At 39.3% G+C, this 24,134-nt stretch overlaps 1 protein-coding gene across 2 annotated transcripts in view; it reads left to right on the top strand.

The window, feature by feature from the left end:
• Positions 1-1,466: 1,466 nt before the first annotated feature.
• The window catches only part of osy (ABC transporter oskyddad), a 47,068-nt gene continuing 24,400 nt past the window's right edge, over positions 1,467-24,134 (top strand). Inside the window, exons 1-2 of one of the 2 annotated variants that reach the window (XM_017236612.3) lie at positions 1,467-2,100; positions 17,051-17,297. In XM_017236612.3, the coding sequence (XP_017092101.2) occupies positions 17,062-17,297 (236 nt within the window). In that variant the 5' untranslated portion in view covers positions 1,467-2,100; positions 17,051-17,061. Of the gene's footprint in view, positions 2,101-11,013; positions 11,033-17,050; positions 17,298-24,134 lie in introns of those variants that run through there. The other variant, XM_043211837.2, reaches the window with a different exon arrangement.

The following is a 24,134-nucleotide window of genomic DNA, read 5'->3' on the forward strand; positions in this document are numbered from 1 at the left end:
TTCCACAATGGGTCACTTGGCAAGTGGGGCGTGTGGGCGTCGGTTTTAAATTGTAGTCCTTAAATCATAAGTCCAATATTAGCTTGGCCAAACATTTTAGTCACTTCTGTCCCTTTTTGTATTTACTTGCTATTTGCCAAGAGGTCCGCAATGGCCATCAATTTATTTAACAAATGACAAACGTTTTGCAAATCAAACAACAATAACTAATAGACAGTTTGTTTGCCGTTCGCTCGTTGGTTCTTTGTTATTTCAGTTATTTAGTACAAATGGCCTTTCGGGCGCTTATCTTCGAGTCCAGGCCCAAACAAAAGCGGTGTGTGTGGGATTGGGGTTTATCTGTTGGACAGCAGACGGCCGCAGTAATGCACCATCAAAAATATGCGATATAGATACAAGTATATAATATGTATGCATTATAGCTAATAACCGATTTGCGTGCCCAGCGCACATAACCAAAGCCGGAGGTCACCATGGGCGTTGTTATCGTCAGGGCTTTGTGCCTGTGTGGGCCGCAATGCAAAGTATGATTATCGTTTATTAAATTTTTAGGCTTCAAAGTTATTTCTGTGAACCTTGCAGTGAAAGCTTATATGAAACGAAAATAGTGCATCTATGTATTATAATATTGTAAGTATACGGATAGTATTATAATTTTGGTCAAAAGAAAGAAAATACTTTGGTCAAAAGAAAGAAAAATGAAGAAAATATCTTTGACCCTACTTTTAAGAGCGCCTAGCCGTGAAATAGTAATGAAGAGTAAAAAGTTACCGTTTTTTTGCGTATGATAAAAATTTAGAACATGCTTTAATTTGAGAACTATTTATCAAAATAAAAAAAAAAAATAAAAAATTAAACATAGTGCCCTCCTCCTCGATTCTCATAGGTTGCACTTAATCTGGCCCGAAAAATGGGAAAAATAATTATTCATTTTTTGTAAATTTGCATAAATCTAAGCTGCAACGAGGCGTATACGTAATATACGTTTCAAATATCACGATTACTCCTCTATGGGAGGAACTCTGTTACCAAAGAAGAAGAAGAACATTTCAAAAATTGTTATGTAAAATGATAATAAATAAACTTAAATTAAGAGATTGCTTATAATATTTAATGTATTAATCAACAATAATCCACAACATGGAATAAATTATATAATAGCAGAGACAACAACCAAATCAAGCTTCTGAAACTGATCATGGCGTATAGCTCGGACAAAAACCGATCTCCCTCAGCTGTTCCTAGCATTAAAAAGCCGGGAACACTTGCAGCTACAGAAGGTAGACCACTCCACTTACTATTTTGATCTTTTAGACGGCCCGCTTAGACAACTTTAAAGTTGGCTACGTTGCTTCGGCGCAGTCGCAGTCGCTGTCGACGTTAACTTCGGCAGCAATACCAGATGCTATTTTTGAATTGGACGATCTGTCAGCGCCGCCGAGCTGAGCTGAGCTCAGGTGGGCCAAGTCGATCAGTTGAATTCACGTCGTCGGCGAGTTGAGAAGCAAAACGCGGAAACGGTTGAGCGAACTAGCCGAGAACCTGAGCTGAGTTTCAAGATACTTTTGTTTTTGCGCGGGTTTTTTCCGGCGACCATTGACCATAAATCAGAGCAAATAAGATCGTTGCGGTTGTGAATGAGCCAAGCTTAAGTCCGCTGAGATTGCAGTGCAGCAGCTTTCAAATTCATCTCAGTGTGGTAATTTCAGTGCTTCACTTTGTTGGCTAATTGTGCAAGTTATAAAAAAATAAAAATACCAAACAACAACAAGTACGCTTCATATTTCGCATGCGCGACGTTTTAAAGTATCTGTGAGGTGTGTGTGCTAGTGTACTATCTGTGTCCGCTCAATCTTTGCTCAATCGCAGTCTTTGGGCATTGCCAAAACTGGTTAACTTAAAGCAAACGTGTTCTTTACGCTTTTTGTTGACTTTGCCAGCGCAAAGCCAAAAGTTAGTCAGCATATTACAGAAGAAAAACACAGCGGCAGGTAATAACAATCTGTGGCAACAGTTCCTGCACTCAGTTGTTTACAACTAAATCCACTCAACCGCACTATCTGCAACGCCAGCCACTTTCAAGAACTTCAAGGAACACAGGTAATAACCGCAGGCCACTGGCCTCTTCATTATAATTGTAAAGGGCCGAAATGATGCGGCGATTTCGCAATGGGAATTCAATGAATTCAAGGATGCCACTAGCCGCAAAAAGATAATGCAGGCCACTTAATTCCCAACCAAAACGAAAAAAGCAATAACGTATAAAGCAGCTTCGTCAACGACCTGCTCCAATTCGATTTATGCAGCCCAAGGTCAACAGCAACGGCTTTAAAATGCAAACTCAGCCGAAGCTGAATCTCCAAACGTCTCTGATGTTGTCGCGTCTTTTGTTTTGCGTTTCTTGAACTTTTCTGCCCAGCACGACTTTTGTTGAATTTTTTTTTCTTAAAGCGCACAGGTGAACAAAGGTGAACAGAAAGTCTTACGGCTGTAAGTCGTTGCCTTAAGAGAGTCAAGCTAAAGTAATTCTTTGGATATTATTTGCATTTACTATGAAAATAATAAAAACAATTAAATGCTAATGTAATATATGAAGATTAAAAAGTATTAAGCTAAATTATTCAGCCTGAGAACCTAATATGCCAACGCCTATAGTACTATTAATAAAAAAAAAAACCGCAAAACATGCGCCTTACTTATTTTTATTGATTAAATTATAACATGTTATTACTAAAGAATTTTGTTCTTTATTGCTTTATAACTGTCCTCTTGAGGCGGCCCATAGCTTTGGCTCTTTCGCAGTCGCTGGTAATTATTTAATTTGCTGCCTCTAACCGGGTACTTAACCTTTCCAAAATTTACCCACAAACCGCAACAATGAGAGTTGCCACAACAACAATAGCAAATGCAATAACAAAGCGAGCAAAAACAACAATCACCGAGGTGGCCGCATTACTTGGCACAATTAAAACCGCAAAACTCAACTCGTTAGTTAACTTTGACCTGCTCAACAAAAAAAAAAAAAAAAGCGTAAAAAGGTTTCCATACACACATAAAGTTTAGCATTTCCATTTAATGGGCCATAGCAAAAATTATGCCTAGGTCCTAAAAAAGAAGTCATCAACTTCTGTGTAATTTCTGGATTACTGTGTGACTAATTAAAAATTAGGCAATTAATGTTGGTCAAGGCGTATGTTTGGGAGGCGTGGTCAAACACCACTGCCCCTCTCTGTTTGGTTTAATTATTTCACATGAATTGCATAAAACTCAGAGGCAAGAGACTCTGAGACTCACTTAAAAAGGCCTTAACATTATTGCCAATTTTTCTCCGGTCATGAGGTAATTTCTGCATCAATAGGTATTACCCAAAGATCATAAAGTCAATAAAAAATATATGAATGTGTATGTAAATCTGTGCAAAAGTTCTTAAAGATCTTGCAAGTCACAGTGAGTGATACGAATTCGCATTTGGGCTTTATTAAAAAGTAAACTTTGCTCATAACAGCTCAATGGCCCACAATGACTCCTCATTGGCGGTATTCGAGCATGAGTAATAGCATTCCAATTCATCAATGGCAATGCTATCAGCGGGAAATTAAATGAAAGTTTTTCCTTGTTTTTGTTATATTTTTTTTCAGTAAATGGAAATTATTCTGCTTAAATTGCTAATTGTTTCGGCCAAAATTCTAATTAGTGCATCCGCGTTCAATTTGAAGAACTCGTTAGCTGCCAATTGCCAATGGCAATAAATTGCATTTAACATTTTGGCACTTGTTTGGGGCCTTTTAAAGTGCAATTAACGCCACGCTGATGCACAATTATTTATTTTCGAATTGGATATTTATTTTTGTAGCTGACATTTTTTTGTCGCACTTTGACAACACTTCGGGCTGAATGAGGACGAAGGGTGGTTGTATTCATTGAGTTGGTCAAGGTGTTTCGGCGTTTTGGCCATTTGTTACATTTGCATACCATCGAACGGATGCACATGTAATGGCAATTGATTTACAAGCCATGTGAATCGATATGAGCGGGCTAGCAAAAAATTATTTCCTTCTATATGCGTGTATATATAATTATTCAATTAAACGACCGCACATACAGAACAATTTGTAGCGAACCAAAGGTAACCACCAATAAAAATATTCATACAAATACAAATAAATGTATGTATTTTCCTTTTCATTTATACATATCTGCTTTTTTTTACATTTTCCGGCATGAGACATGAAGCCACGAACGCAATCAAAGTAGGACTTTATGGAGCAGGAAAAAAAATTAAACACGACCGCCAAAAGTCCGTGGCAAATTTAATTTATTTGTTTGATTTCATTTGCAAAAAGTGTCAGCTTTATGAAAGCGCCATAATAAATGAGCGGCACGTGAGGAGCCAACAGAATACTCTTCTTAAAAGAAGAGGTTATTAAATATTGGACAAGGGACCAATTAAATTTTACGAAATTCAACACTTCTATTGATTGATTAATGAAATTATATTATTAATATAACGAGAGGCCTTGGTCCTAATAGGAAAATGTACTAATTACTTTTTATACCCTATTTCCCATCATCTTGACTCGTTAATAAATATCAATATAATCAATTTACACTTTTTCGAGCCACAAATCAGTCAACTCTAATTATTGTAAATAGCATTTGAGCAAGCGCTGCATACTGAGAAAGTTAAATCAATTATGCAAATACTCCTAACAAAGTTATGAAATATGTCGAAAACGGCCAAATAAAATTGAGTTTGATGCGAAATCAATGGAGCTGGCCATAAACATAAACAATCAGCAGAGGCGAAAATAGATTTTCCAACTCATCGCATTTTTATGCCGCCGAAAATGTTGATGAGAATATGCAAAGTTTCTTTTCTGTTCATATTTGCATCGTTTATCCGACTTCCTGACAACTGACAACCACTAACCGTAATAAGCCACTTGTAAGGCGGCCATAATGTAGATCTATGGGCCAGATATATGCCCCTGCTCTGGTGAAGATGCTCTGTTTTCGTATCTTACGTTTGACACATTTGCATAATCTCGAGCAAATCTTTGGTAACAAGTAATCGAAAATAAATTTGCATAACAAATGCCAGCTAAGCGGACCAGCGTCAGTAGGAAAAAAATGAGCAATAATCTGGAAGCGAAGAGTGGGACGACTCAGCAGTGACGACTCTACAACAATCAATAAAATATATAGATATAAATACACATTGAATATATCCTTGATGGTTTTTTTCATCGAAGCGCACGGAAATTTAATCACAATTTAAATTGAAATTCCCCAAAAGGAAAAGGAGACGAAAGGTCGCTTCCATTTGGGCACATATACTATATATGAAACTGAACAAATTTTTGCATACTTATTTGTATATCAGCAAATAGAACAAACAGCAGGCCCTCAGGCTCAGTGGCCGTAAAAAATAAAAGAAACAAAGTTACTGTTCTGGTGTATGGTTCCCCATACCATACTCCATATTCGGCTCCCGGTTCCGAGTAATTGCCAAATGTTTACGCACATATGTACAAGTAATATTTGCATATAAACAGGCATATGTAGCCGCTTTTCATTCCGACATTGCAACGATTTTTTTATGGCTCCCCCATTTGCATTTCATTTCAAAGCCTGTTTTTCAGAAATCTGTGTTTTTTTCTTTTTTATTCAGAAGAATCCTAGGGGCATTCAGAATATGAAGTGCCAAACGATGTGCTGTGATTTCATTTGGTAAGCTGAATTCGTTGATGATGGGATTTTTAAATGGCCCGGCAGGTTGGCAAGACACAAAGTGACATGATTTTCCATGGACAAACAAAAATAGGATACAAAAAAAAAATAGATTGCAAACATCGAGAGGACTCTTTATGGATTGGATTGGATTGCAACACTTCAATTAATTTGGTCCCTTTGCCCGCTGTTTAATTGAAAAACGTTCGTACCGTTCATCATCGTTCTGGGTGACTCCTTAAGACACTGTCGACAGATTATTCCGGGTTAATGACTCTTTCCAGTGACACTTGAACGCGTCGCCCCAAGTCAGCAGATGGCTTTGCTATGAGCTTCTGCCACTCTGCCATTCGGCCAAAAGCCGCTTACAGTCCCAGCCAGAGTCTGGCCTTTTTGGTTATGGTGGTTTTCCCAGCAAAAACAATAAAAACAAAAAAGATGGCGAAAACGAAGCGGACCAACTAAAGCAGAACTCAGTTTGCGATTACTCACCAAGCCAAGTTGACTAAGCAACTAAGCTGAGCCATCAGCATGATGAGCCGAAAAGGGCGGGGGGGGCAGCTTGAAATTGGATCGCAGTTTTTTCTTTTGGCTTTTTTACTTTTTGGCCATGCTCGTGTTTGTTTTGGACTGAAAGCGCTCAACTGTTAAACGGGATAAAATGCAATGCTAGCGCATTTTTAATTGTTATTGCTATTGTTGTTGGCCGGCGGTGTTGACTAAATTTAGTTGAAAATACAGTTGAAAATTTACTCGACTCGACGCGACTCTGTTGCGAACCTTGAATATCTGTGCATAATTGGTTGGAAAATGTTTGCACAACGCATACATGCCACATCGCACATCAAACCGAAACCTAAACCTAAACCAAACCCCAGAGTGAAGAGCTCGCATGAGGTCGTGTGTTAATTATTTCGGTGCAGCTTTAAACAATAAACAAATAAATAATAATAATAATAAATTAAACGCATGGTGAATTACTGTAAGCAAGGCCAATGAATTACAATCGCTTGTGCAAATATTAAAATCTCGTTTGACCTTCTTCCTTCCATTTTTTTTTGTTGGCCTGGGATTGGGCGCTCTTTGGTTCACACGTTAGTTAAATCATTGCCAAACAATTGCAGGCGACAGTCAATTGTCGACCAACAAACAAATGCCCAAATAAAAGCGAGAAATATTTTGTTCATTGCAGCATCCGAGCGTTTGTCATGCCCTCTGCCGCAGTCTCCAATATCCATTTGTATATGAAATAATATATAATATGGACTGCGAGGGGGTGTACATAAAAATGCAATCAAATAAATTTGAATTTTCATTTTTATTGGACAACAAAATGGCTTTTGACTTGTGCATTTCATGTGCATTTGACGCTCGCTTGGCTATCCTTTATTTGCTCTTTTATTTTCCAGCTTGTGCCAGGACCCCGGAGACCCTTTGTCTGAGCCGTGTTTTGTGTACATATATTTATTTTAGCCAATTAATTGCCGTTCCGATTGAGCAACTCCTTGTCGGTGTCCTTTGTCCTCAGGGAACATGCGAAAGTCTTTAAATGTTAAAGGTCTCGTAATTTGCCGAGTGTCTGCATGTTCCATTCCGGAATATGAATGAAATTTTTCGGCCCGCCAGGAGAAAAAGCAATAAAAGCCTTTAAATATTTACATACTCAGCCAGAAAAGAGCAAACAAGCGGGAATCTCTCAGCGACGTGCGCAATCTCCTCTTCTCATATGCAAATAAATGCTAAACAGTTGAGGGCCTTGAATCCCATCGTTTTTGTGTGCTTGCCACGCTTTCGACTATCTGACGGAGGGCTTCAACTTTTGCCAGCTTACCACACGGCGTATACTTGATCGATTTACCAAAAGTTCAATGTATGCCAACCGGCGGACGCATTCTTGCTTTGTTTGCTTGTTTATGTGTACTCCAGGGCTGAAAAGTGATTGTCGGTGTCACAGAGATTTGTTCTGGTCCCCCCGGATACGCCCGGATGTGCAAGGATTCCCTCAAACCTTCTTCTCCAAAGCAATGTGCTTCTGCCGGCTGTGTCTTGCGTTTGTCACACAAATAACAGAAACACTTTTGGCCCAGTGTCTATGTCGCTTGTGAGCAGCTGCAGCTGCATCTGCCATGTTATTTGCTGTCTACTGATACCTTACTCGATCCCAGTCCCATTTTCAGTCCCACACACGCCCACCTACAGCCACGCCCACAAAACAAGCCAACCCAGACGCAATGCACTTTATGTCTTGCTGCTGATTGAGGCGCCAGTGTCTGGAGGGCTTGCTGCAAGAACAGCTCTCACACGGAAAAAATTTTAAATTATTTTTAATGTGATCTTCTAAACTTTTAAATAAAAAAGTTCTTTAAAGTCTAATTAGTAGAGAAACTCTGAAATTGAAATATTTAAAGAACATATCAGCCCAAAAATATGTTTTAGCTTCATTTCCAACGCAATGGCATGTCAGAAAAAATGGTAATTGATATTCTGTTTAATGCCTTTATGTGTGGAAACATTTCCATGAAAATCAAACATCATTAGTAAATAATATTAGTTTTATCGGGAGTGAGTGTGCGTGGTAATTACAGCATATGTTTTAGCTCTCTCTTTGCTTATGTTTATTTTGTAATAGTTAGGAGGTATGGAATTTCATCTAATTAGTGGTTTTAAATATTGGAAATACTCGAAAATTTAATTTTATCTTTGTTTTATTGAATTTTTTCTTGCCAGTGTAAGTAGGCTCTGGCCCGCTCCTCCCTGATTGTCGTTAAAGCATCACACCGACCAGAGAACTGCAACGAGTATAAAATTTTTGTTCATACTCGAGTACTGATTCAGTACTCTGTTTGATTTATTCCGTTTGCTTCGGGTATAAGTATTGAACTTTTCGTTTCCAGTCAATGTCAACGAACAAGTTCCAAACACGAGTAATGAGCCCGAATATGATTTTTTCTATGACAGTACCCAATACCCGAAATTTAATCATAGTCAAAAATGTTTGAATAACATTTAACAACTTTCAATTTAATGGATTGGTGGAAAACTAACAAAAGGACATTTCCAAGGCTGTATACAGTTGCAATGAACTTACACTCCATACCAGCCAGTAGTGCAGCAGCCGAGAGGTCTTTTTCATTAGCTGGAAATGTTATAACAGAGAAGCGTAATAGACTTGCACCTGGCTCTGTAGACAGTATTATATTTTTAAATTCCTTTTTTAAAAATGAAAATAAATTGGAAAATTTATAAGCTACAATAAATATATACATTTAAAAAATAATCAAAATGTAAATAAATTTTATAATATATTATACTTTTGCTTTATTCTATCTTAAAAAAATGATTACAGGCAGACAGCGCACATACTTTGGATGTGCATTGAACACATCAAACATTTCTATCACACGTATCATAACAGAATCACTAAAGTAAACAACAGATGATTGAAATCAAACAATTATACTCGAGTAAAAATGCCTTGAATTCTGACTTAATAACAGTTCAACGAAATGAATCGTTAGCAGCAATCGCATCAAACGATTTGATCGAAGCCTACTTCGCCCATACCTTGTTCTTGATTGTGATTGCCGAGAGAAAATAGGTTCATGTAAAATCAAATCACCTGACGTTGGAAGTATTTGAGTTGAATCGAACTCGTTGTGTCAATTGCTTTGAATTGATTTGATTGCCCTTAGGGTATGAGTATTCGATCATACTTAATCATACTCGTTGCAGTTCTCTGACACCGACATCGTCATCATCATTTCCAGCGTCATCCCCGACGGAGCGCCCCTCCCCGGCGCTAATCCTTGTCATGCTCCAACGTCCTAGCGACTGCTTCGCTTGTTCCTCCCAAGTCACATTGTCAAGTGCAAATGTGTTGGTGAAATATGCAAAGACATAAATATTTCAACGTGTTAGTGTGCCGGGCGGGGTGAGAAAAACTGTTCGGAATGTGTGAAAATCAACGAGTGTGGGCTGAAATCACAATGCAAGCCGAGCAGTCATTTTCTCCCAAAAGCGAGGATGGAATCCTTTCGGCATTGAGCATTGTGTTATGCAATGGTAACTGACCTTAGCCAATTTCCCGGGCATTGTGCACAGAAGATTCAATTGAACGAATGTGGAAAGATTTATCAACTAGCTGGCCAGGTAGCCGGGACGACAGCTCGTGTGCTCATAAATAGGAATCGGCTTCGCATGTCGAAGCTTCTCGATTACCCCCGTAATATATTGGTGTTTATATTTAATTTAATGTCTGTATATAAATTGCATACACTTTGGGTTAATTTGCATTTCGTATTAACCGGTATTGCATGCAATACGTATACGTATACCTACGCTGACGTATCTACGGTTGCCAATCGTATTTTCCATTTAGGAAAACAACGGTTGTATTCATTGCCAAGATTGCTATGAGCCGGCTTCAAGTGTCGCGTCATAAGTCAAAGATACGGCAACTTAGCCACACGGGTTTAAGATGGATGGGCACTGAGAAAATTTACATACTAAGTGCTTTCCGATTAAAACAAACGTTAAATATGGAATTTATTAATATGTTTGCGTTACTGTTTTCTAAATAATTGTAATTAATTTAAAGCTTGTTTTCAACATACTAACAGCTTTACTAAATGTGGCGATTTGTTGAAATTGACATAACTGACTTTATAAAAAAACTATTAATAATTATGGAAACTTATAGTGTCTTAAGTAATAGTCTGTATTGTGTTTATTTCTAGCATTTTCACAAATTTGTGCTATTTCTCTCACTCTTTTCTTTTTGTGTATGAACGTTACCTGCTGTTGAACACATTGTTTTGGTATCATAGCAATCAAAGTGCGACCTTAGCTGGCCCTCGTTTATGACATTTCTGTTATAGGCAAGATGATTAACAGCTCCGACGAATTCCGGTTTTTTCGCACTAAACTGTGACTAAGTGAAAAGCGACTGTTGATCTATTGGGTGTCGTCAGCCCCCCGGCTTTCCCCCATTTGTTCTACTAATGCAGGTTCTTTGTTTGCCAATTGAGGATGCACATTCCTTGAATGGCCCGTTCCCCTCCCCTTTCACAACTAATTCTCAGTAAGCGTGTAGGGGTCGTCTAGTGCTGGCACCCTTGAGTCAAGAGCTTAGTGAACAAAGTCTGGCGTTCGGCATTATATAAGCTGATTGCTGGCTCAATCATTGCACACGGCTGGTAATTGTCCGGCAGTTGCTAATTTTCTTCAGCTCAAAGTGCACGAATCGGACACGGGGCATTTCCATAGCGAAAGTTCACGTCGGGGTTGTCGGCAATTAGAAAAGGTAACAATTATTTAATATCGGCCCACTCGGTTGGCTGCAATGTGGACTAAAGGCTCTTAATTAACTGCTCAATTTGCACTCGGTAATTAAGAAGCAATCGGTTCGAGAGAAAAGTATGATTCGAGATTCGAATGTTAATGGAAATCTGAGCCAGACTCACGTGTAAAGGTTACCAAGCGGATCACATTGAAAATTAATCCGTCTAATAAAGTTTATTGGCTTAATTACTGTGTGATTAAAGTCACACATAAGGTTCCAGTGGCATTCAAGTAGTAATACTGCTTCTACACACGTATGTTTCATATTTTCTCAAATTCTGGTTTAAATTCATGGGGAACAATTTTTATACCCTTGCAGAGGGTATTATAATTTTGTCCAAAAGTGTGCAACGCAGTGAAGGAGACATCTCCGACCCTATAAAGTATATATATTCTTGATCAGGATCACCTCCTGAGTTGATATGAGCATGTCCGTCTGTCCGTCTGTCCGTCTGTCTGTCCGTTTCTACGCGAACTAGTCTCTCAGTTTTAAAGCTATCGACTTGAAACTTTGCACACACCCTTCTTTCCTTTGCACGCAGTATATAAGTCGGAACGACCGGGATCGGTCGACTATATCCTATAGCTGCCATATAACTGATTGATCGGAAATGGTATAACTTTGGTGTTTTTAAAGTTAGAAAGTTCTAATTTAACATGAGAGCTATTTTTGGCAAAACAATACGACGTGCCAAATTTCATAAGGATCGGCCGACTATATCCTATAGCTGTCATATAACTGAACGATCGGAAATGACCCAACTTTCGTGTTTTTGAAGATAGAATGCTGGAATTCCATACAGATTCTATTTTTGGTCAGTTGATCCAACCTACCAAATTTCATAAGGATCGGCCGACTATATCTTATAGCTGCCATATAACTGAACGATCAGAAATGGTATTTGGTGTTTAGTAAAAATAACAACTTTGTTTTTTTTTTGACGATAGAAGCTTGGGACTTTTTTTTAGATTTTGTAATTTAATTAATTGGTTTTATTATAATGTAATCATAAGGATCGGCCAACTAAATCCGAAGTTTGCGATATATATCCGGTTTTAACTGCAAGGGTATATCAACTTCGGCTCCGCCCGAAGTTAGCTTTCCTTTCTTGTTTTAATTAAAGCCACCAAACCATACTGCTACCGCATTTCAGTTGCATCGATTCGCTTGCCTGATCAGTTATTTGTCAAAGAGGATTCCGATGCGGTTGCCATTGATTTGGCACCCCATTCCGATACCGAAACACAGAATCGCATCGCATTGCAGTGCTCTAAGCTATTGCCCAGGCAACTGTAAACTAGAATTTTGAATTCACAAATTTCAATTAACAACGCTGGCAAATGCGCTGACTCAGGGCCTGGCCAACATCCTAGCCAGAAGGAAGGAAATTGCAAATGCTTCGCTCCCACATAGAAGCTGAAAAATACGACTGGCAAATCGTTCATGACTGGGCGGGTTATGAAATGGCAGCTACATTGTGACAGTTTAATTGGGCTTGGCATGGGTGAGTGTGCAAGAATTCGCTGCAATGCACTGCACACTGTGTTACACGGAAACCGCACAGAAGTATGCTATTTGAAATCGGATAGACTTAACCTACATATGCAGTTCCACACGACCATCAAGTTTCTGAATTTGCAAATTAAGCCTTAGTTACTCAACAATTAGGGAATAATTTAAAGTAAATCCTATGCAAATAACTGCCAATTAGGCTCAATACAAATAATACTTATTTCGAAATGAATATTATATCCAAAAACATCAGATGGCCATAAGTAATGGATTAGCATCCTTCGTTGCTACCATTTGGTGCAGTATTGTCTATAAACCTTTCTTCATGCACTAGAACAGAACACCCCTCCTGGGCAAACTGGCAACTAATGACTCGTAATAATTGCGGTTCATGTTCGGTAAGAAAAATAGGCTTCATTAAATACAAATGCGCTTAGCAGGAGGCCAAAAGCCTACAACGAATGCGGCCCACAGCCAAGACCCGGGCCGCCATCAGGCAACAACATCGCAAAACCGAACCAACGAGCATAACAAACGATCTATGAACATTTGCCTCCATCTCCATGTGTAGTGGTGGCCATTTGTGGAGCTACCCATGGCTTAAACATTTTGCGGTTACACCCAGGAAATTGTTTGTTGGATTTCTGAATTATATTTTGCTGCCTGATACAAAATGTAAACCTGCAAACACATATTCCAGCATGTGTGCCAGTCAGTCTGGAGTGAGTGTGTGTGTACACACATGCTTCTGATTAAGTTGTGCTGGAGCTTTTCAATTTTTAGGAGCTTGAATATTATGTGAAAATGGAATTTAAACGCAAACAATTTGTTATTAGACGTTAAAGCCTGTTTGCCTATGCAATTTCCCTCGTCTGCGGCTGAGTACACGAGGCGTATACACAATGTGGCCAAGAGAAATTATGTTAAACGGTTGACGGCTTACAACCGAGCAGCATCGAAGACTGGTTTACAAGAATCCGCCTTTGACTTTTGCCAAATTATTTTCCCATTTGCAGCTAACCGAATAATGTGTGAAATAATTTGTTAACTATTACAGAAGCTGTTGTGCTATTCTGAAAAAGTGTTGTTACTTCATATATACATATATGTACATTCAGGGAATCCTTTTTCTGCCATTACTAACACATGAGCGCATTTTTTGGCGCTGACCGGCGAAATTTTTGTGGTGCAAATTTATTGAGCGTGAAATTTTATAAAAATTTGTATGTTTTTTTTGTGCCTGATGTGTGTAGAGCCTTGGCAAAACTAAAAATAAATATAAATATTTATTAGTCTGTCAAGAGCTGTCCCTTAGGCTGTTAAATATATGTAAATGGATATACTTTGATAGCTATAGCTTGATATGGGGACTGTCATTGACCCGTTTCTTGATGGCCCTCAAACTTTTAACAATCAAATCATGTAATCAGGGAAAAAAAGGCTTCTCGTAAATAAGTTCAAGAACCAATATATGCCTTTTTATCTTATGTTCATATCTGAAAAACTTTAACACCTCGTTCAATTAAAAAGATTTCTATCTTTAAGGTTAAATATTTAAATACCCATGAGGGAAGTGCAGCCTTTTTTGTAAAAGATTATTGTAAACATGTTATTTTTTCTCATTACCGACCCGAGATCAGATCTAAAATGCTTAGTTAACTCTTATCGGGCCGGAAACACACCTACTAAATGCTACAAAGAACGGACCGTACATTTTTGCGGCACACATTGTACGCACAAATAAAAACGCAGTAAAGCAAATGCCCGGGGAAGATGTGACTCGAATTCCGTGGGGGTTAAACAATTCGGTTATTTACCTGCCTAAAAACAAATCCCCGTATAAAGATACGTGTATCTATGGCTAGACAAGTGTCAGGCACCAGATAATCATTTCAGTTTACAACTTTTTTTTGGCTGCCTTGTTCCTATTTGTGTTGTTGTATTTGTTTGTTTGGCAAAAAAGTTTCGGCATCCCCCTCGACTCATTGTCGCGCCTGCTTTATGGGCGTAGCTATTGCCATTGAAGTTGTTCCTTTTTATTGCGGCGTTTATATTTGTTGGCAGGAAATAGCTTTCGTGTGCTCACATTCGATAGATACAATCGCAACACGCAACAATTTGCACTTCTTTATGTTGTTGAACTTCAAACTTTGTTTGGGGTCTCCTTTCCGAATTCAGTCCTTTATTTATATAAACATATTTTACTTTTCATGCATGTGCGCACCTGTCCCCTCTCCCCCCAGTCCTTCCTGGCGGCTTATCCCTCCATGTGTGCTATGTGTGATTTTATTTATTTCCGACTGCCTGCCAAGTCGGCACCTGTGCCATCCCCTCTCTCTATCTCGGAGGTACATACAACTCTTACAAAAGCCCATAAAGATTTCCCGAATGCGGATACAAATCTGTGCAGCCGCCAGGACTACACGTATCTCACAGATACGCCCCGGGCTGAGGCAAGTTTAAAGGTTTCCCAGTTTCCCTTTCAATCGGATCCGCATTGGGTTTCTGCGCTTTTTATTACATTAAAGGATATTCGTGTCGGCATGAAAAATTATTGCACAAAACTTTTATTGTTTACTCCAGACACAGTCGGCATTTATTCAAATTGTAGAGGAAATGGAAGGTAGTTTGTTGTGGTCTTTGCTTTAAAGTTGTTTGATTAAATTTACGGAAGAACGGGGCAAAAGTTTTAATTAGAGCCTGAGACTAGTTCAAAGTCCCTTGGTCATTGGTCGTGTGCCGTGCATATTAATTGGATTAAAATCAAGTTAATTAACATTGAAATCTGAGGGCGGTTGACCGATCCACAGACTGTTTGGGCAATGAGTCTTGTGGTTTTCGATGGGAATCAGTTGCAGTTATAATCAGCTTAGCACAAAAGTTGCTCTGACCCAGTTGGCTACCTACATGTTTAAACAATAATTCTTAATTGAAATGCTGCAGGGCAGACCTAGCCCAAAAAGGCAGCCAACATTAGTAGTGACAGCATTTGCCACAGCCAAGACATAGCTCATGAGTCGGTTGCCGTTGCCACAAAACAGCAACCCGTACCAGGGAATTGTCTGGCTCTTCCTCCGCATCTGCCACGGCCCTCTTCCTTTTCCCTTTTTTGGCTGCAAGCGAACTGAGCAGAAATTAATTACATTGAAGTCATTTATCAAGAAAGTTTATTTCTTGCAGCCCCGGCAGAGTAGCCGAAAAAGCCAAACTAAAACCAACTCAAGCCCAGACCCCGGCCAAAACCGAACCGAACTGAACCGGGGGGAAAATACAAAATACAGAATAGAATCGAAAGCCAGGCCAACTCAACCACATCCCGTCAGTTGCTGTTTCCGTAACTCGGCTGTTGTTATGCTTATTTTTATTTATTTGCCTGAGCCCTGGCCCATTGTTAGTGCGAAGTAAATCAATAAATGGCATTGGGCTTTGGACTTTGTTTCATTTTCTTTCGAATTTTTATTTTTTCAACCTTTTATTTTGTGTTTCTATTTTTGTTTTTTTTATTTCGGTGAACTGTGCAAAATAATTGCAAAAGTTTTACCCAAGCTGGCAAATTGTTTGCTGCATTTTCGATTAGCAAAATGTCAATTTCAAATGAAAATAAAAAGCAACTACCAAAGCACTTGGCCAAATTGTCGTTAACTGGCAAATGCCACTACACTACACACAGGGGCAAGCGGTTCTTGGTCGGAGGGTTGGATGGCAAATACAGGATGCAGGGCATTGGTCTAGCCCGTCCTCTATCTCTGTCGATTTCTTCCCTATCTCACTCCACATCCTTTTCACTCACGCTCCCTGTCTCTATCGGCAAGCGAAGCCATTTTCAAAATTTGATTTCGTTCGAGCCAAAAATTGGCAATAGCCAGCGACCAGAAAAGCGGGCAAGGGGTCAGGATCGCATCTACATGACAGCAATATCCATCACGAGGCTAAAGCTTCTGCCATGCTCTGCTCGGGCTTGACGATATACAAAAATTGGTTTAATCAACTGTGAAACAACTGCAGCAACGGCACCACCGACACTAGCTAAAATATCCAGAAACAGCAGCAGGAGCAGTAACAAGGCAAGCGATAAATGTTACAACTTGACCGGTCCAAAGTCCAAGGGTTATGGTGGCCATAAGCGACTGCAGAATCTATAAACAAGCATAAAGACAGCATGGTCAAAGAAAAAAGTTACACACTGAAAGAGCTTATAAAAATATTTAAAGTTTAAGAAACGCTCCAAACTTTCTTAGAAACTGAAAATACTTTTAAAATAGTGTACTAAAAAAAAGAACCTATTCAGCGCAACTGCGTCGTTTTCCAGGGGTAATCACTATCGATATTCACTTTCCTTGTCAATGCACAATAACAACTTCAGCAAGGAAGTCTGTGCCAATTTTAGTTTTGTGCCAGTGTTGTATATATACGTATACTAGTTTGTGTGTGTGCTGAAACTAATATCGATTTACGGTCTATTTGCAGGCTGACGCAAAATGGACGCCGCTGCCGACGGAGTACCGCCAACGGCGCCAGCAGCAACAGCGACGACGGCCAACAGTGATCTGGATTTGGCGGCCCGCCGTCGGCTCTTTACTTCACAGCCCTCGACGTTGGCAACACGACGCCAGCAGGCCGTTTGCGTCCGACGGGCCCACAAAATGTATGGCAGCAGCAAGAATCCCAACGTAGTCCTCGACGGCCTGAACATGACAGTGCCCAAGGGTTCCATGTGAGTACATTTCCATAGACAATCCTAAGCGCATCTAGGCTATACCTTAATAAATCTCGTAACAACCTGATTCCTCACAAACAAAGCTAAAGCCTAAATAGGTTAAGGTTTTACACAATCGTAAGGAGTATCTAAGAGATACTATCTACCAATTGGTTTATATATTTCCATTGAAAAGTTGTGAAGCTTTTCTTCAAAATTTTCATAAACTAGTTTCATTGATAAAATTATAACATACTGGATAGGGACTGTAATTAATATAACTAATTTAAAAGACGATTTTTCTTATTTGGGAGGACTTCTTATTTGAGAAGATACCTTTGTATGCATCTATAAACAAAACAAATAATAACACTGTGATGTGATTTCAAGTCACATATGCAAAAATAAACTACAACTTAAATAACACCTTATTATTATTAACACTAGCCAATTATTTTGTAGAAAAGAATTTCTATGGAATCTGGTTACTTATTTAACGTGGTGTTGAAATTGTGCATACCAAACGAGGAGATGCATTTCAAAATTTATTTTCAACGAAAGCGAATTAATATTACTGTTTTCGTTTAATATTTTCTCTAATATTTTATTTCATTTTACAAAAAATATTTGTTGAAAATTATTCCCAGTGGGCATTACTGATAACTACGGTTGCATAGGCATTCCAAAAATATGATAAGGTCATCATGTTTCAATTTGAAACAGTCTACGTGCCATCGGACAGTATTGTTTTAAATCTCCATTTTGCCCAATAAACTGATTCGATTTTCTGATTAAATGCAAAGAATTCCTCCAATTTCTATAATACCAGCATATGTTAATTTGGTTTTCGCTTTTCCAAACTAAGCTCTTTAAACTCTGCCCAAATTTCGAAACCATCGAGTGGGTGCATACAAAAACAAAAGGAAAACAAAATCAAATGCATCCCCCACGAATACTCAAACACTCATGTGCGGTGACCAAAATCCAAAATCGAATATGCAAATTTCAGTGCATCTGTAGGGAGTGAAATATTGAAATTGTTGGGGGTTAGGCGGTTAGGGTAGGGCAGGGGGAAGACACTAACGAAATGCAAATGCAGTTTCCGAGATGGATTGAACGGAATGTGGTTGTTGCTGACGATTGTCTGAGTACTGTGTGAATGGCCGCGAAATGTTAGTGACCGCAATTAGCACTCAACACTTGATGACCGAATAGCAACAAACAAGTTGCCAAGCGGCAAATGAGGCAGCAAAGCGCCCGAAGACGACAGACAGAAACTGGGTCAATGTCAGCGCTTGAAAAACTGCCAAATTAACAGGTAGCAACAACAAAAGACGGCGGCCTAAAGCCCCAGCATCCATTGAAATGAAAACCAGTTTTTTTTAGCCAAGTTCGAAACCAGTTAGGGGATCCCCAGAGTTGCCAGATAAGTTGGTATATTTGGGTTTTTGATTTAAGATCTATAAATATGAATTATTTTAAAGGGCTTTTAACAATTTCAGGAATTTGTTTACTATTTTCAATATTTTCTGTAAACTATCTCTAGTTAAGAACCTTCCAAGGAAAAATATTATTTAATTGTAAAAGCCTTAAAGTTCTAAGAAATATTAAAGATGTCAATACGAACAGTAATAACCTTTAAGAATTGTGATGTTATTTTCGCCAACCACCTTGAAAATACATTCTAACTAAGCGAATTATTCACATTTTTGCCAAGAAATATATACACTTGGCCTATTCAAATTTGTATTGACAAATATCTTCTACCCAACCCAGGTAAGAAAAAATAACATTTCCATCACTACAACCACAAAATCGGAGGGGCAATAGTCTGACCGTGATATAACAACTTGCCTTGATGTGGGTGTTTGTTTTGGCCATTTAGCGAGATATTTCACACTGCCTGAGCGACTGACTGACTGACAGACTGACTGTCACACTTGAAAAAAACAAAAACAACCACAGGCAGAGACCCGTCTAACAAGAGGCGCAGCAGTGCCATCAAAACAAAAAAAGATACAGAAGCACAAAAATGAAGAAAGAAAAACTGTCAGCAACGCGTTAGTGTGAACAAGAAGATTTAGCACAAAATATGTCGCCCGGACTCCGACCGAAATACCGAATACGGAGTCTGGAGTAGGGAATACGGCGTGTTGGATGCGGCCTCAGGACTCCGGACTGCGGATCTGTTTCCACTTCCATATTCCCACCCGATTCTCAGAGCTTTTGGGGTGTTCTGGCTGTCAGTCACCACACCCAAAAATCAGGCACGAAAAAAATTTGAGAAGATTTGTGTTTTTGTTGTCGCCCAAAACTTTGAGCCGCTTTTGTAGGCCCAGCCCAGACACTTCCCCTTGGTCCACCGCTCCACCTACCCTTGCAGACTGACATTTGTTTTGTTGCTCAGTTTCTTTGTTTGCCGAGCGGAAATGGGTGGCGCTATGGATGGAGGATGGTGGGTGCCCGTGGACATCGAGAGGATGTCTGTCTGCTCCGTGATAAATAATTGTGTTTTTCTTGCTTTATTTGCAGTGAATTATAGTTATTTTTTTACCCCACCCGAAGCCACACATATAAAACAGAAATCATCCATATGTATATGTATGGACAAATAAGACAAGTGTAGACAACAATGAACACTTGAAGTGATGTTTGTGGTCTGGGCCAGAGTGTTTGCAAATAAATCACGCCATTGATGCATAAATAAAGCGCAGAAATTACGCGGTCTCTGCAGCGGCTGAATTTATGGCCAACGGAGTGTGTTTGATTTGGTGGATTGAAAGTCGCATGCTGCTCGCCAAAATTGAATTGCGAAAAATGGTTTTTGCAAATGGCAGGCAAACAAAGCCAGAAAGTCAAAATTCAATGGATGGCATCAAATTTGAAGCCATGGAACTGAGGAATTAATTTCCATATTGAGTTATTTTTATTGGGGGCTTTGGAGATTTAAAGTTTGTATGATTTTAGTTGTGTCTGCCAATTTTAGATTAATAATTACTAACCAAAAAGTGTCATATACCAAAGTCAAGCAGCTTCCCAAACAAAAAAAATGAGGATGCATTAAAGTGCCAATAGGCCAGAACCCTGATTAAAAATTGGCCAAGAATCGGAATTATCGGTTTTATGAAATGGCCAATAATAAGGTAAAAGTCAAGACCAAGGATGCCATTCATTTCTTTACTCTATTCATTGGGCTGCGTAATTTCCAAATGGTTCCATAATCCATTTCTTAGCTCATATATTTCCGCGCTCAATTACTTAAAGACAAAGTGGTTTTCTTGGCAAATTGATCAACTAATTGCCGGCCATAACATGCACGCTGTCTCGTGCGTGTAATTAAATGTTTTATTTCTCCGACCCCAAAAGCAAAAGCGTCCCTGAACAACAAATAAAACCACAAATTTTCTTTGAAGTCTCGACATCTTCTTCACTTGTTGCTTTTAGCCGTGAGACGATTCGGCTAAACTTAAAGGTCATGGTATCATACGATTTGAGAAACCAAATCATAAAGTAATTGGACTTTGTTGAAAATTATTCATAAGCTTGTAGGAAAAACTACGTCATTAAATAGGACTGTTTTTAAAGTCGAAGCATTCAGTTTTACTGCCAAACAAGGGCAAATCCGAATTGACGGCTTTCTGGGACTGCAGCCGCCGTTGGGGCATTAGGTGATGATTATGCCGCCAGCCATGGCCAGGTACAATGCCAGGCACAAAAATAACAACAAAAGCAACAACTGCAACAGCCGCAGAAGCCAGAACAGGAGCGGCAGCAACAACAGCAAAGATATAACAATGACTGCCCGCTGCCACCATTATTTTGACATACGAGAGCCAGTGAGCCAGCGAGCCAGCAAGCCCGCTGGCCTGCTAGCCTGGACGGGAAAAACGGAGAACAATGGCGAACACGGCAATGTTTGGGCGGGGTCCCTGCTCCCAGGACCAAAGGCATTACAATGCTAAAGGCTCGGGGAATCAGGGGATTCGTGGCGCTTCGAGGGGTTGCAGGAAACATGGGCAACATGAAGAAACATAATGGCTGCTTACAATTTGTGAACGAGCATAATGCGAACATTACATCCGCGCCATTGTTCTTGGCCAGCAGCAGCAGCAGCCACCGCCCCACCCATGGGAGAAGGTAGTGGGGGTCGGGGTCAGACGCGTCCTAAAAAGGGGGTAGGCTGGGTGGCTCAAATTAAATTAAAGCTGTTTAGTTGTAATTGGTCGTTGAGAGGGGTCGAGACAGTTAGAGGGTTTTGTGCCCGGCTGCCTGGAAGTGACCCTTTTTCTGGGTCCTTGATGGTGTCGACTTTTGGTTGTGCTTCGTATCGTTTACTCGCTTCTGTTCTGCTGATTTTTGTTGTATTTTGGGTTTTTTTTGTACTTTATTGCACCTACCATGAAAATGGTGAATTAATGGACCATGAGTAACGCTAAATTGAGTTCGGACATGGCCGCACAAAGTCTCATTCACTCGCACGTAATAAACTTGACCAATGTCAGAGATTTTTAATCTTTGCCAGCCATTTTAATTGATTGTAAATTGTTATTGAATTATTCAAGAGTCAGGGCCAAGGGTAAGGCTAAATATCTGACTTTTGGAGAAGCATTTAAAAAAAAAACCCATCATTCATTGTTAAAGCTTATTGACAAAATTTGTGTACATTCAATTGAAGTTTAATTAAATGGCTGCTTACCTAAGGCTTTAATGAAGGATCTTTGTGAACAAATTGTAATTTATCCTGCATTTAAAATCAAGAACAATTACATGTACTCAACTTAATGGGCTGTGACAAGAGCTCGTTCACCTCCAATTAAGCCTCCAGAAACGTTTGTATTAATATGCCTTATTGATTGCGCTATATATATATACATACTCCCATGTGATATCATAAACTTTACACTGGAATAGCCTTTACATGCTCAGTGCTTTTAGTATTTATATCTCAACTAGAGTCGGTAGTTATTTGAGGTCAATAGCAAACTCATTAGCCTATAATTACTGGTCAATTTATGCATAAACAAACCCACATCTAATTCAACGACTTTATAGTATTGACCATCATGGCATGCGGTCATTAAGCTGAACACAAAACCTGCCAATCAATAGTTTGTTTTGCCTCATGGTTGACATCGGCGGAACGCCTTTAGAATCGGATCCATGTTTGCGTAAGAAATTGCTTACTTTGAAATAATTAGGCTAGTATCTGTCGACCGAATGTGGTTCTAGCTCAATTGCATTATTATTATTTTAAGGTCGACCCACTGATTTGTTTTCCCTTTCCGAAACCGACGGTCGACTGAATCATTTCCGCCCCTATCGGTGTGGGACATTAGTAAATTATTGAATGGCTTTCAATGGCAGCTCATACACCATATAGACCAATCAATCGATGACCAATCTGAGACAGTCAGTGATTTGCGTGTGGCTATGATTTAGACAAGGTAAACATAAACTGCACTAGGAAAATAAGTTATTTTAAATATTAAGTCATTATTATTATAAATTTATAAATTTTATATGCATACAGAAAACATACAGCTAAAATCACAATATCACTTTGCTTTCAACAAACATTATAATAGTTATCGTTTTACTTTTCTAAAACTTATTTTGTTCAGTGTGAACCTATTTCGAAGTCAAATCATTTAGCCTAACCTCCACCAATTGATAGACATATCACTTTGGTAATTTGTGCCTTGCCACTGGTGTCGTTGACGGGTTGTCCTTGGCTTGTTTGTCAAGTAAAATGAGTCTAATGAATGAAAATCACTTGGCACGTGGAGTGGCGTTTGGGAAACTTCACAATTAAAATTATTAAACCCTTTTCCAGGGAAAACTTAATCTTGACTGACAGCTCTTTGCTTGCAAACCAATTACTGCTATGCCTAATTCCTGAAAAATATTCAAAAGGCAAACAAAAACCCCAAAGAATGAAGCGAGGATTAGTCCCATCAGCCCAAACCACAACGTAGACGTCTTGCCTATTAAAAAGCGGAAATTAAAATCTTTATGGCAAATGATTAACCAATAGGGAGAACCAACAAAAAAGGGCAAGGCGAAAGGAAATCAGAGTCTAAAAGAAATGTGATGCACTCAAGAAAATAATCCTTGCATACATAAATAAGTATTTAAGAAAATGGAAGTAAGGGTACAACGATTTTAGGACTCAAGTAACTTAAAATTGCCATCTTTGTTTAAAGACTATAGTAATTGGACCATACGTTTTTTCTTTGATATTTTTGAGATTTAATGAACAAATATTCCCCGGAATTTCCTGAAAGCAATCATTGCCTTTAAGAATGTTTAAAATTTGTTTGCGTGTGAAGGACTTGGGTTAAAGAAAAATGCCCAACAGCCGCTTCAACGCCGCTGAACTGTTTTGGCATATAATTACCGAAAGTGGCCGAAGGCTTAGCCATCCCAGCCACATCCCTCCGTCGCGCCGGAAGTTCAACAGCCGTTGCAATGGCCAGCTTATTAGTCAAATTAGGCAACCAAGTGCGTGAGGTTCGAGGCCGAGGGGAAGATACTTCCTCATCCTCATCCCCATTCTCGTCGTCGTCGAGAGTTTGTTTGCCCATTTAGACGAGGCCAATTGAGGCGTCAAGTGAGTGCCGGAAAACGGTAAGAAGGGAAATGCAAACGGGGCGAGCTCCAACGAGTCTGTAATGAAAATCGATTAAAAATGGCAGAGAGCTGTGCGGGCCCCTGGCCAAGACTCTGCCGTAATGGCAAATTAATTGTAAAGTATGCGTCCATTTCGCTTTGGTTTTTGCCTTCGCCCTAGGACAGGGAGTTCCTTTTCTTGCTTCGTGTTTTTTCCTTTCTCCTGCTTTTGGCTCTTTTGAAGGA

This window comes from Drosophila bipectinata, chromosome 3R (assembly GCF_030179905.1).
Source record: "Drosophila bipectinata strain 14024-0381.07 chromosome 3R, DbipHiC1v2, whole genome shotgun sequence".
In the NCBI taxonomy this organism is placed as follows: Eukaryota; Metazoa; Arthropoda; class Insecta; order Diptera; family Drosophilidae; genus Drosophila; species Drosophila bipectinata.